Here is a 14,529-nt window from a genome sequence, read left to right as displayed (position 1 = left end):
TATCAAGAGATTAATGATCATCTTCACAGTAAATCCTGTAATCTATACGGCTTCTTTAAAGAAAAAATAAAATTCAGGCTAAAGGCTTGATCAGCGTCCTCTGAAATTTTCTCTGCAGAGATTTTATTATGGACATGGGAATTTATAAAAAGCTGATTACAGCATCTCTATTTTTGTTGTTTCCTTTATTTAACAATAAAGGAAACCCATTTTTTTATTCAGAGAAACCAGCTGACAGCTCTCGCTGCTCCTTCATTAGCGATGTATTTTATCAATTGATAGAAGAGTGAAATGTTAGAAACAATCTTGGTGCCATATCTTATTCAACTATCTAAATATTAATCTAAGAACATCAGTTTTACTGTCTTATTATGTTTTGCATTCGAGTGATCTAATGATTATCCTCCACAGATGGACTTTACTCACTACACTGTGCTGCCCACTGACATAAAACTTGCGTACACAAACTCAGACCTAGCGTGGGATTTGAGCGTACCCTACGCCCACATTCAGATGGATAAATGCCGATCTGTGCATACACCCGTTTTCGGTCATTCGCTGATTGATAAATGAGGGCCATGGTGTCAGGATGTGTTAGCTGCAGGCTGCTGTGTGGGTGCCTTGTGTGGTGGAGACTCACGTTTCTCTCAGCTGTAAATATAAGGTTACCATATTGTTCTAGGCTGCTCTGAAGCTTGTTTACACTCTGCACCATCGGGGTGCTCAGCAATGTCAACCCCTCTTTGTACCACAGAGCCATGTCACTGTGATTTGGACCAACAAGTTTATTTAATAATGTAGCATTAAAGTCACAAAAGCATCAGAATAAACACTCTGCGTCAACCGCAAGCACTTTGTAAAAGCCCATTATGCACTGTGTGTGGGTTTGGGTATGTGGCAGGCATTCACTGTAACTGACAGCACTTTTCAGTGTCACAGTGATAACTCAATACAGGCACGGACCTATCCTTGCTCTGTTCCATCCTTTGTTCCCTCCATTTCTTTTTGCCCAGCTCTTCATTCATTTTAATCCAGTTTTGCAGAATACCTCTCAGAATAATAATGACCAAGTGCTGGTGAAAGCATGACTCACAGTTTACCAACAACAACACAACACTACCTTAAAACTTAAGGCAGCCAAATCCTATTCAAGAAGATCACATGTGAAATTTTCTAAATCATAGGAGTGTGTCTTCATTAGAGAAATGTGCACAGATGTATGATCAAAAGGCTTTTTTTTTTAAAGGGGGCGCATGTCTGAGTGTGCATCTGCTCGTGTCATTTGTACTGAGTGCACAGGTTCATCTGCATTCCCATAGGTGTTACATTTTCACTTTCCATGATGTTTCAGACTTTAATTTAAAGCAGAGCTGTTTCTGCTTCTCCACCCTCATTACCTGCATCTTTTCAGCTTTCAGGGGAAATGTTCTCTCTTTCTCTCTGGGCACTATTGATGCGTGTGTGTGCCTCTGTGTGTGTGTGTGCGCCTGTGTGCCCACGTGTGTGTGTAGATAGATGGAATGAAACTGTCTGACATATGTTGTGTGTCTAAGCCCATATGGTGGACTTTGAAGCTGATGGTAACATCTTCTATTCTTGGAGCTTCGCCACTTTCCTTTACATCATTCTATCAGCTCTGTTTCCTCTCTGAGCGTGTGAAAGCGCAGAAGAGCATCAAGAGGAATTTAAGGCTGCTCAAGTTTTCCTCACTCATCCGCTGAAGCATACTATTCCTGTCCATAGAGTGAAACCTGGCCCCACTTGTCTTTTCCCTCACCTACCATCCTCCTTTCTTTATTTTGCACCTCTTTTTTGATCTTTTCTCTTTATCCTATGTCTTTTTACCTCCACCAAGGAGGTTATTTTTTTGGGAGAGTTTTTCTGTTTGTTTGACAGTGAACAACATAGTTCACAAAGTAACAAACAGATCTTGTTGGATTTTTCAGGAAATGTTCAAAATGGGATAAGGAAGAAGTGATTAAATTGGAAGTGATCGGGACCACTGTCTGGATCCAGGATTTTTTTTTTTTTAATTATTGAGCATTGTGAGATAGGGCCATTTTCACCACACAGTGGGAAAAATAAGTATTGAACACGTCAACTTTTTTCTCATTACATTTATTTCTAAAGCTGCAATTCAAACAAAATTTCGACCAGACATTGGTATTAACTCAAATAATCCACACATGACAAGAAATCACAACGTTCAGGTCCATAAACAATGATTATGTGGAATTAAGTACAATAACACAGGAAAAAAGTATTGAACACACCATGGAAAGGCAAGGAATACTTTGGCAAGGAAATGCACCATACCATCTGAAATCTGTCAGTAATTATTACTTGAACTTCCAATTAGTGCAAACTAACATCAGCTGGGCTAGAGCAAATTGATGGTCCTATAAAAAAAGGTTGTTTTTTCACCAAGCAGTTAAATACGACACACCTCATGATGGGTAAAGGCAAAGAGCTCTCTGGAGACATTCACAACCTGATTGTTGCTCAGCATCAGAATGGAACTGGTTACAGACTTATATCAAAGCACCTGAATATTCCAGTCAGCACCGTTGGGGCCATTATTTTCGCAAGTGGAAGAAGCATCGCCTTACCATCAACAGGCCACGCACAGGAGCTCCTCGCAAGATTTCTGACCAGGAAGTCAGAGAGATAGTCAGAAGAGTACTCAACAAGCCAAGTAACACCCTGAAAGTGCTCCAAAAAGACTTGGAGGCAGCAGTTACAATTGTTACAGAGAAATCAATAGGCAATGCACTCCACCACCATGGCCTCTATGGACGCTCAGCCCGCAAGACTCCATTCCTCAAGAAAAATCATGCTGAAGCTTGTTTAAAGTTTGGTAAACAGCATCTTGACAAGCCTGTAGAGTACCCGGAGAATATTACCTGGTCAGATGAGACCAAAATTGAACTTTTCGGCTGTCATACTACATACCATGTTTGGAGGAGAAATGGCACTACACAACACCCAAAAAACACTGAACCAACAGTGACGTTTGGAGGTGGAAGCATCATGGCATGGGGTTGTTTCTCATCTCATGGTATTGGCAAACTTCATACAATTGACAGAGCAATGAATAGAGCCATGTATGGGGAAATTCTTGATATGTATAATCTGCTGCAATCCACCAGGATGATGAAGATGAGACGTAGCTGGACCTTCCAGTGGGACAACGATCCAAAGCACACGGCAGAGTTGACTCTCAAATGGTTTCATTCTGTTAGAATGGCCTAGTCAATCACCTGACTTAAATCCAAGTGAACATTTGTGGAAAGAACTAAAGAAAAGGGTTCACTAGAGGGCACCAAAGAATAATCAAGATTTAAAGACAATCTGTGCAGAGGAATGGGCCAAAATCACACCTGAGCAGTGTGGGCGATTAGAAGCATACAAGAAGCATCTGGAAGCTGTCATTACAAACAAAGGCTTCTCCACTAAGTATTAGATGAGTCTCAGTTAGCGTGTTCAATACTTTTTCCTGTGTTATTGTACTTAACTCCACATAATCATTATTTATGTACCTGAATGTTGTGATTTATTTTCATGTGTGGATTATTTGAGTTAATACCAATGTCTGGTAGAAATTTTGTTTGAATTGCATCTTTGGAAATAAACGTGATGAGAAAAAAGTTGATGCGTTCAATAGTCATTTTCCCCACTGTATGTGTATGGTCTGATTGCTTTGCAAAAGAATACAAGACAAGGTCACGTTCATTTCTGACCGATGTAAAAGTAAAATCCGCAACCTGGCAAAATTCTGGATACGAAGCTCTGGAATATGAAATATGCACTGGGTCATCATAATTTTCAACATTGTCAGGTACAAACCTGAAACTAACACCAAATTGTAGCAGACAGTCTGCTGAAAGGGAGTATAACATTAAAGTAGGACTAAAGTGTTGTGTGACAATCACAATATGCTTGGTAGAGGTCTCTTTCTGAGTGCTTTTCTAGTTTTGCTACATGGATTCTTGTTGTATAGATCCATCTGTTATCAACCAGTCAACTATCTGGACAACCTATCCTTTGTGGGGTCACGGTGGCTGTGGTTCCATCCCAGCTGGCTTCAATTTGTCAGGTTAATTAGTCACTAAATTGCCTGCAGGTGTGTGTGTGTCCCTCTATTAGCCCTGTGATTGGCTGGTGGCCAGTTAAGGATACACTCTGCTTCTGTGTATTCAGTGATTCATCCCAACTGCACAGCATCTTCTCTCTTTAAGCATGTACTGTGTTTTCTTTTGTGTCTTACTGTTTCACCTCATACATGTTTTATAACCTGCTCACTCAGCTTTTGTTTTTATTTTGGGGCTTTTATACTGTAACACCCAAACAATAAAAACCAAGGATACTCAAGGCTATGAGACAGGTGGAGACCCATTTTCTGAAATATGAACAGCTAAGCCGTTTATGTGCGCCACAGTGTGTCAACTTCCTCTTTAAAACCTCAGTAATACCCCACGTGAGGACAAACTTCTTTTATCGGTGACCAAATGGCTTTTCTTTCTCTGTCTTTTGCAACCACACATTTCACTCTCTTTAAAAAGAAGCACAGATGGTAACTCCCCTCCCTGCGAAACCAGTGTGCATGAGTGCTGTAGGAACAACACCAGGGTGTGTTGATGGAGTGACACAGAAACAGGCTGGGTGATGAATGAGCTCCGTTAATAATGCACCACAGTGAGGAAAGAGTGATGGGACAATCTGAGAGAAGCAAAGAAAGCAAAGGAAGAACAAACAAGAAAGAAACTCTGAGACATGGTGACAGATACGGGTGTGGGATAGTGTGATTGAAAGAAAAAGGGAACGCTAAACACACATGTACGTCACATTACATGAACCTACTGCATTGTTGAGCATGATACAACAGAAATGCAGCAAGGAGATAAGCTTTCAATTTATAAAGACAGGAGGAAACACTGTCAACTAAAAGGTAAAACCTCAGCTCATAAATAATTTGGTCAACTCTCAGACACTCTAATACCAGCTATAGCAGATATGAGCTTAGTGTTTTTGTCTTTGGCTGAGCCTTTGAGATTGAGTCAGAGGGACCAGCGCAGCTGTAACTGACACTGGCTATCTGTGTCCAGCATCTCCTCGCCACCAGCCACCTGATCCCTTTTCTCATGCTCTCCTTCCTCCCACTCCTCCGCCTCTGCCTCCGGGCCTCGCTTGGCCTGCCACATCTCCAGAGACACCATATTCATTATTCACACTCAGGGTTTCTGTAGCCCCACAGCAGGGGCTGACCTGCCTCATTTGGTGTCTGTCCCCTGGCTCTTGTGACACATATTGACTAATAAAGATGAATACATACTTATATTCCAAGTGTACACATACACACATTTGTGCAAGAATGGCTTTGGTCTTGTCATTTTGCGTCTCTTGTTTACACACCAAGTCTAATGCACATTCTGCTGAAAACATGTTTTTTATTTGTGTGGTCAAAAAGGCGTACAGGATTTATTTAATAACTAATCTATTTGCCAGAGAATTGTTCACACACTGATAACAGAAAAAAATGAAAATGTTTTTCCACCCAAAAGGCAACTATTATTGTGTACCTGAATTAAGACCTTCTGATTTTTTTTGACCACCTGGTGTTTTGAAAATTGGATCAGTGCTGAACATCATTGGCAACATGTTAGCATCGATTTCAGTCCAAATACAGAAAGCCAGGTGGTTTCAGGAAGCATGGGTGTAAACAAAGCATCTGTGTCCATAAAGCACTCTGGGAAAGTTGCCAGTCCACCACAGGCAGTCTGTTTTTTTTTCTGCCATCTCCCTAGGATATGTTTAACTGCCCTGTGACCCTGAATAAAAAAATGGCTGGAAGCAAGAGCAGATGATTGATTTTTAAAAAATAACTAACTTTTTTTTTTGCTGTAGAAACCTGTAAGCAATGAAGCATCACCGATGTGAGCTATAGGAAATCAAGACATAGTAAACACAGCTTTCAATTCTGTGCTTACTGATTTGGAAAATGAATAGTGCCATGACACAGAAGTAGAAATGAAGTGGACGATGATGATGATGATGAACACTACAGGGTTGGAAAAATCACAAACTCTTACTTTCAGTGTTCAGGATAATAGCCTGATAGCCAGTTGATAAGTCCCTAATCTTTTTTTTCTTGGTATCAGCAAATTAGTTTGGCTGTTAATGACTTCATTCATTCATTCATTTTCTATACTGCTTATCCTGTGCAGGGTCTTGGGTGGCTGGAGCCTATCCCAGCTGTCTTAGGACGAGGGCGGGGTACACCCTCGACTGGTCGCCAGTCAGTCACAGAGCTGACACATAGACAACCTCTCAAACACATACTCACACCTATGGACAATTTAAAGTGACCATTTAACCTGAAGAGGATATTTTTGGACTGTGGAGGAAGCCCCGTTTATGACTTGTTGGGATAAAATTCTTTGTATCCCGTCAGATTCAGTATCACGCAACCAGATTAAGGATTACTGTATACTAGGGCTGGGCGATTATGGTAAAAATAAGAATCCTGATTATTTTAAGTGATATTGAAATCACAATTAATATACACAATTGTTCATTTATTCAAAAACTTCAGTACTGATTTAAACACAACTTTAAAGAACCAGCAAGTGGCACATACAGTATTATTGATACACATAAGTCACACACACTCGCTGTGGCTGCACATGCAACACAGAAGAGCTATGAAGCACAGGAACTTGCATACATCTACACTGTGTGGCATATTAATTGTCTTTCTTTAATTATATTGTTTTTATGATTGTCAGATGGCAAAATTAAAAATCACGATTAAAATCCGATTAATTGTCCAGCCCTACTGTATACCAGTGCCAATGGTGGTAAAACAGCAGTAGGTGGTTGTTGTCAGGCTGGAAACAGGCAGATATTTAGCAGACAACATTGTCACTAGTTGTATTTTTTTAACTGACAATTGTCCAACTAGTGCTTGGCTAGTGTTGGAGAGTGTATGTAAAGTAATAATGACCATCAATAAAACATTATTTTTTTGTTGCAGAACAAGGAAGTGCTTGAAAGCTGTGGTTAGTTGTGATTTATGTTAGCCAATGCACTGCTTTTTTCTTTTTTTTTTTCTTTTTTCTAAATTATTTTTTAAAACTTAACCACAGTAAGAAAAATTCGATTTTAAACTTTGTTTCCATTTTTTCAATTCATTTTTGTTTGAGCACAAGACTGGACACTGTAAAATGAGTTGTCATCCAATTTTCACTTCCATCTCATTAACACATATTTGATAAAAAGTGAATAATTAAATAGATAAGTCATTGTTTTTCTGTATTCTACTATTTGGTTTCATGCTGACAAAAAAAATGCACATATGAAACGTGGATTGTGCTCACAGTGTCTCTCTTTCTTTTTATGTGTCTCCAGGTGCAGCAGGATGCAGGTTGTGCTCCCTCTATGTGGACAGCAGCCACTGCTTGCCCTTCTTTTGCTCTGCACTGCGAGCTGTGGTGAGTCCATGATACCTGATTGAAAGCGTTGACAGAAAATAATCATGTTCACCGTCAAAACTTTTTTCAGTAGCATTATTTGTAATCAACCCTGTGAATAGTACAGAAAATCCACCATGTGTTACATTTGTCAGCTGAGTTTAGCTGAAGTATTGTTTAACTCATCAGGTAGTGAGTTTGCCAGATAGAAAGCCCTCATGTATGACAGTGTTGATTGCCTCTAAAGGTCAGCACTGTGATTTTGATCCACCAGCTTTGCTTCAGAGGATGTGATATATATCTACAGAGTAATTATATTGAGAGGAATACATCTGGGACTGCATGGTGGCACAACGGTTAGGGCTGCTGCCTCGCAGCAAGAAGGTCACTAGTTTGAATCCCAGATCGCCCAGTGGGCCTTTCTGGGTTTGCATGTTCTCCTCATGCATGCATTCTCTCCAAGGACTCAAGCTGCCTCCCACAATCCGAAATCATGCTCACTGGTTTCTCTACATTGCTCATAGGTGTGAGTGTGTGTGATAGGTTTTCTGTCCCTACTTGTTGGCCCTGTGATTGACTGACAACCAGGATGTACCTTACCTCTCGTCTTAAGGCCGCTGGGATAAGCATCTGCTTAAAACCAGGTAGCAGAGCTTCCAGAGCAGTGAGGTTTATATGATAGGCAGTGGTGAGCGATAACCTTCACTTGTAATGATTCAAGTATCTTTTAAAACACAGTATTAGAAATGGATGTAAAGGCAAATATGATGCTTCAGGTTGTTGATAGATGAGTGAACACAAGGCCAAAGCACTCATACCAGATCAAAGTTTGGTTTGTCTCTGCTCAGTTTCTGTCTTCTGTGTTATAGAGTAGTGGAGATTTCCCGAACATAAATCTGGTGCAAACTAGCTTTAAATCTTCAGACCTTGTTTACAGAAGAACCACCCTGATCAAGAGGAGAAAGTCTGTACTTAGCATCCTCAAAATCTTCTGCATTCAATTGCAAAAGTGTTAGTGAAACTGCTGCATGCCTTTCCAGTAGGAGTAGGAGAAAAAATGAAAATTGATGTGTTAGGATTTTTTGTTGACAATATTCAAAATTGGGATTCTTGGTCAATTTTTTTTTTTTTTTTTTTTACCACTTTTCTCCAGCAAAGTGAAATCTTTCTCTGTGACTCATGCGGTGGACATTTTATGGGAAAATACGGCACATGATACAGTCTGTAGACATCATCATCATTTCACTTTTTCACATGATCTGGTGTTAAAAAGCCAACTATAAATCGCAGAAATCGTAAATATTAAAGAATCGCAATTTAAATTGAATTAGCACCCCAAAGATCGCAAGAATAGCATATCAACCCTGCCCTGCTTTCCAGTGGTTCTCGGTACAATCTTGAAATTGTGTGTACATTTGATAGTTATGAAGGGAATAGAGACACACTATCTAATCCATCATAGGTCATGATGTTCTTACAGATAGATGTGATACTATAAACTAAAACCCAGTTTAATGTATAACAGGCATATTTACAATGTTTACGTGGATTTTATGGTTATGTATGATGTAGCATCACCGTTAATTAATCTGTGTCAAATTTTGACACACTATTTTTCTCTGTGATTAATTGAACTGAAATGAAATGAAATTTAGTGACATCTTTTAAGCCCTAAAAAAAATGGTCTGGCAGGGTTCCCACTCACTGTTCGTAGCAAGAGCAGTCACCTTCCATTCCTTCTCCTTTTACCCCTCTGCCTCTGAGAGCCTCATACATTTTGTTTCTTGGATCACCTCATCAACGTGCTGCACTCTGCAGCTCAAGGAGAGTCTGTTTTAGAGCATAAATCCTGTATGAATCTGTCCTGCTGAGCACCAACCACCTGGTGAGAACAAGTAGTGCTTGTCATGAAAAACGTTAGCAGGGAAGAAAGAGGAACGGGTATTGAGGTCTGTTTATGCATTTGAAAGGAGGGAACATGGGAGGGCTGGAATTAAGTTATCAAGTGAAAGGCACTAAGGCTCTCTGCTAGATCTACTGCTGCAAGAAAATGGCTACAGGGGTGAGCAATGATGGCTTGCTTATAACCACCTTGTTATGCACAAAACAAGTGATGCTCTGAAGATGTTTTTGCAGGTTTCACTTTGTGAATGAATGAATAGCAAATGAGGGGTGAGAAGCTATCACTTGTTATTTTTACAGAGAACACCAATGCACATATCCTCACACTCACAATCTTGAAAGACATCAATGATGGATGTAAATCTGAATGTAAATCATGACGTAACTGCGTCAGGTGACTTTCAAAAGCTGGAGGTACCTTAACCTGAGGGGATCCACAGGTTTGAGTTTGCAGACCTAAAATATGCCACTTGTTGCCACAAGCTTCAAATTTGTAGCTAATTTTCAAATAAACAGTGTATTTCTCAGTAGTGAGAACAGGAACAGATGGAGTAGTTGCTAAAAAGATGTGTGAAAAAGAAAAAGTCTAATGAGGCTTACATTGACCTCTGTTTCCATTGTGCTTACTGCATAAACAGATGGAGTCTGAAGATGTCAACCTCTATGACTCTTTGTATTTAATCATATTTCATATGTAAGGAATTATCTGTGTCTTTGAGGGCAAGTTTAAGAAATAGATATGGTGTACAATATGACCTACTTGAGCAAAACTCATTTCTAGCTGGTTGCTGGAAGATGAAAATGAAAATGCAGTGAGTCATGGTAGAATTTTAGATATCATGAAACTAAAGCTCTCATGAATGCAGCATAAATACATTTCTTACTATATCTACTTCTTCTTTTCATCATCGGTGTTTCTGTTGAAGCAATATTTATATCTCTGATGGCAGAGGGGCGCCAAGCAGCAGAGAGGAGGTTCATATCGACCCCATTAGGTGTAACAAGGTTTGATGAATGGCCTGTAAAAGGGCTTTTGATATCTTCCCCTCACAGTCTCTCCCTGCCTCCCACTGTTCAGGTAGCACAGTAATGGTTTATTGGATCAATGACCAATAATCAGAGCAACACAGTGAGCCTCTGTCCTCTGCTTTTACCAGGTTGATCCAAGAGAACAAAAGATTGTGGAAGGAAACCATGTCTCTTCTGCTATAAAATTAACTTTTGCTTTTATTGTGTTGGTGAACACAGCATGTTGGGAGTTGACACTGATTGATTCCTCTCTCCTCTTCTTCTCCCTGCTCTTATCAGGCCTAACTAAAGCAGACGCTGTGGTGAATATGAGGAAGGTTACCCATCAGACCATCAGTGAAGAGCTGTCCAAAATTGTCCTGCTCCCCTGCCTCTTCACCCTCCGCCCTGGTGTCAGTTCATCCCATGAGCCCCCCAGGATCAAGTGGACCAAGGTTTGGGGCCAGAGAGGCTCTGATGGTCTGCAGAAGGAACAGTCAGTCCTGGTGGCCAAGGACAACATGGTTAAGGTAGGATCATCTCTGAAAAGGATCACTGCAAAGTGTCTAATGTCAAGCTTTGCTGGTGCTTCAGTTGTTCCTTTGTCTTTTTTTAAATCCCCGTCCATCTGTATGTGTCCCTCCTGTAGGTGAAGAAGGCCTTCCAGGGTCGAGTTACTCTGCCTGGTTACAATGAGAACCGTTACAATGCCAGTCTTGCTCTGTCAGGGCTACGATCCAGTGACTCTGGGCTGTACCGCTGTGAGGTTGTGGTGGGCATCAACGATGAGCAGGACACAGTTCCCCTGGAGGTCACAGGTGAAAGCAACACTCCTGATTGTGTGATCTTTGATTCTAAACTTAGCTTATGTGCACCTCCAGACTGACATAGCCATTACACCTTGGTTGTGTGGAGTGTACCCGATTCATTGACAGGCCATGAAAAGCACTCATGCAGAGAGAAACTATACTGCTGGGAGACGTACACATCTCTAGGGCTTAGTTTCAACTGGCAGTTACACCACAAAGCAAAGCACAGCTGTACTTACACTATTTCTACACACACCTCTTTCTGCAATGTGTGACAACACACAATTACAAACAAGTATGTTTGTGGAAGAGTGGCATAAACAAAAGTTTGTCAACAGAAAATCAATAGTAATTGCAAAGAAATAATTCCAGGTAGAAACCAATAACACACCAAAATGCACATCTCCTCCCAAATATTTGATGCAGCAGCTCACTTGTTAAACACTTTTTGTGAAAGTTAAAAAGTCGGTTCCATAAAAATCCCCTTAATCCTTTAAAGTTCAATCAGGCTCAAGTATTAACAATGTGTTCACAGATCTGCCTGTAACAGTTTCAGCTAATCAAATAGAAAACATAAAGAATAGTTAGAGCTTTATTAAAGTTTTACACTTGTTAAAAAATGTAAAGAGATTCTGAATATCAGTTCAACAACTTAAAAACTGTACTCCATGAGTTAAGTTTTCTGCCAAGTACACAGACTGTGCTATGGCCTTTTGCAAAGGCCAAAGCTGACTACCTGTTTTCATCCCTGGAGACGCGTGGATACATGTGGAGACGTGTAAAGATGCAGGGGATAAAAATAGAAGGATGAAGTATTAGGGTCTGAACCTTCATGTGAATTAGGGCTGGATCTCCTATGAAAAATGTCTCTCAAGTGAATCCTTTCATTTTTACTGCCATGGAAACTGGGTCTGCTTTCCAATCCCTTTTTTGTTGTTGTTGTTTTTTTACATGAAAATCTCTAATTACTTACATTTTTTAAGGTCTGTGCATTCATGTCAACTTCTAGTGTACGTTTCCCATCTCTGTGCTGTAATATATGTCTTTCTTCCACTTTTGGGACAACAGCAGCTGAATGGCATTGTGTGTTTATAACATGTTTGGCATACTCTATATTCAGGCCAACATCTCTAATGAGCTCTAATAGAAATAAGAGTCACGTGCACGGGATGCTGAACCCAAATGCTTTTTTTATTCCTGCACAGAAAAGCTATATCAGAGCATGACAAGGATGTCTGGAGGGCTTTGTGTTTGTCATACACGAGTGCATAAATGCACATGGTTTTAGAGTTCAAGTTCATGATTAAAAATGTTTTTCTGTGACCCAGACGTTGCAGGTCGTACACTCCATGTGATGAGTCTCTGAAGTGTCCTGTTTACCCACTCGCTCAGTCTGTCTCTGTGTGTTCCAGGTGTGGTGTTTCACTACCGAGCCTCTCATGACCGCTATGCCCTGTCCTTCACTGATGCTAAGAGAGTGTGTGTGGAGAACTCAGCAGTCATTGCAACTCCAGACCAGCTGCAGGCTGCTTTTGCTGATGGATATGACAACTGTGATGCTGGTTGGCTGTCTGACCAGACTGTACGGTGAGTATTATAGATACTGTGTATTAAAGAGGTGATCTGAGGTGAAATAGGTAACTGGAACTGGATAATCTCTTTGATATGAATCATCTTGTCTTAACTGGATGCCTAAGAGACAATCACAGATAGACTGGCAACAGTAAATAGTCACATACACCATGCAAACACATGTAATTAGGTTCAGTATGTTTTTCATTGATTAGATAAAAATCAAATGAATTTTAAAACGAATTTTAAAACGAATTTTAAAATCCACTAGATCTGCCCCCTACTAGCCTTCACTCATATCCTCTGTCGCGTTTGTTGCATCTGCATCCGATCTTTCAGGGCTGAGCAGTAGTCATCTTAAAGAAGCTGTCGGGTTTTCTGACAGTTCTTATATGTTGCTATTTTTAAGTTCACTGTCTGCTTCTGAAAACAAAGAAAACAGTTCAACTTTGTGAATAATATTAAAGGCTGAATATGTCATAATGACAGTCATTTGAGTCTTTATGTTTCATAAGCGTAGAACAGTTTAATATAATTGAGCCTAATTGCTTGTTTGCAGGCTGAAAGGCAGTTAACTACAGCCGCCCTCTGAGCTGCCTGTCAACCTGCTGCCAGTTTGACAACTTTCATCAAGTCTCTTTTCTCAGCTTTGTTCTTTATTTCTACATATACTGTCACTCTTTTCTCATAAGAGATTAACCATTTTTCTACCTGGCAGGTCTTCACCACCTGAAGCAGCACAGTTTCCCTATTTTTCTTTCTTTTCATCTGACTTTCACAAGTGCAGTTTTCTCTTGAGAATCCCTTTAATGGTCCAGATCCAGACAGCTCATCACACACACTCGCACACGTATGTCAGGGGAGAAGTGTCCAATTAAAGCTGTAATATAAAAATACAGACATCACCCACTAAGCATGAAATAAAGAGGCTGAGGCTGGACTACGTTCCCTCATTGTGCTGTAATAGAACAGTTCTCTATTGACAGGAAACAGAAAACACTGCAGGCTGAGTGCTAGGTTCACACGAGGGGGGTTTTGAATCTAAGTTTAAGTTTGAAGTGTGTGTGTGTGTGTGTGTGTGTGTGTGTGTGTGTGTGTGTGTGTGTGTGTGTGTGTGTGTGTGTGTGTGTGTGTGTGTGTGTGTGTGTGTGTGTGTCTGAATGTGTTTCTACTAATACTTCTTAAGTCTCAGTTTGCCCTGTGTAATCTTTTAATCAGCCCCTCTGCCTGTGCCCTGCTGCTGCTGCTGGAATCAGTGTTCTCATGAAATAATTGCTCAGCTTGAGCCTGAATATAGATGGTTGTTGTTTAGTTGGCCCCACAGGCAGGACAAGCCACTAAAAAACTCCTGATTCTTTAAACGCCTCCTTAACTTCAAACCTCCAGCCTTTGAGCTCAGTTTTTCTCTTTCTCTCTTAACACCTTAAGATTTTTGTAAAATGTGTGGAGAGTTATTCTCTGATGTTCACACTGAGGGCGAATTAGAAACAAAGATGTTAGAATAGAATAGAATAGAATAGAATAGAATAGAATAGAATAGAAAAATTCAGGAGTCACAGCAGCAATCAAGAAAACAAAAGTAAGGAAGTGTATAGAAAGTGCCAAAAGGTCCATAACTAAATAGATGATGACAGCCTGTTCATCATTCTCCAGTTCTGCCAGCCTCCACCTCCACAGGGTCCAGGACTGAGCTTCTTCATCAGTCTGTTCAGTCTGTGTCTCCTGGATCCTGTCTGCTCACAGCAGGTGAAGTTCTCCCAATGTGGTGT

The 14,529-nt window shown here is 40.4% G+C and overlaps 1 protein-coding gene across 1 annotated transcript in view; it reads left to right on the top strand.

Annotated features, from left to right (window-relative positions):
- LOC141789616 (neurocan core protein-like) overlaps positions 1 to 14,529 on the top strand; it is an 82,622-nt gene that overhangs the window by 23,066 nt on the left and 45,027 nt on the right. The window contains exons 2-5 of the mRNA XM_074669116.1: positions 7,408 to 7,490; positions 10,680 to 10,909; positions 11,029 to 11,197; positions 12,601 to 12,775. Coding sequence (XP_074525217.1) covers positions 7,418 to 7,490; positions 10,680 to 10,909; positions 11,029 to 11,197; positions 12,601 to 12,775 — 647 coding nt within the window. The 5' untranslated portion in view covers positions 7,408 to 7,417. The remainder of the gene's footprint in view (positions 1 to 7,407; positions 7,491 to 10,679; positions 10,910 to 11,028; positions 11,198 to 12,600; positions 12,776 to 14,529) is intronic.

Source organism: Halichoeres trimaculatus, unplaced genomic scaffold (genome assembly GCF_033239565.1).
Source record: "Halichoeres trimaculatus isolate MK-OKI-2021-1 unplaced genomic scaffold, fHalTri1.1 fHalTri1_scaffold_4, whole genome shotgun sequence".
Taxonomy (NCBI): Eukaryota; Metazoa; Chordata; class Actinopteri; order Labriformes; family Labridae; genus Halichoeres; species Halichoeres trimaculatus.
Note: the sequence above shows the minus strand (reverse complement) of the source record. Positions and strands in the feature narration are given on the sequence as shown.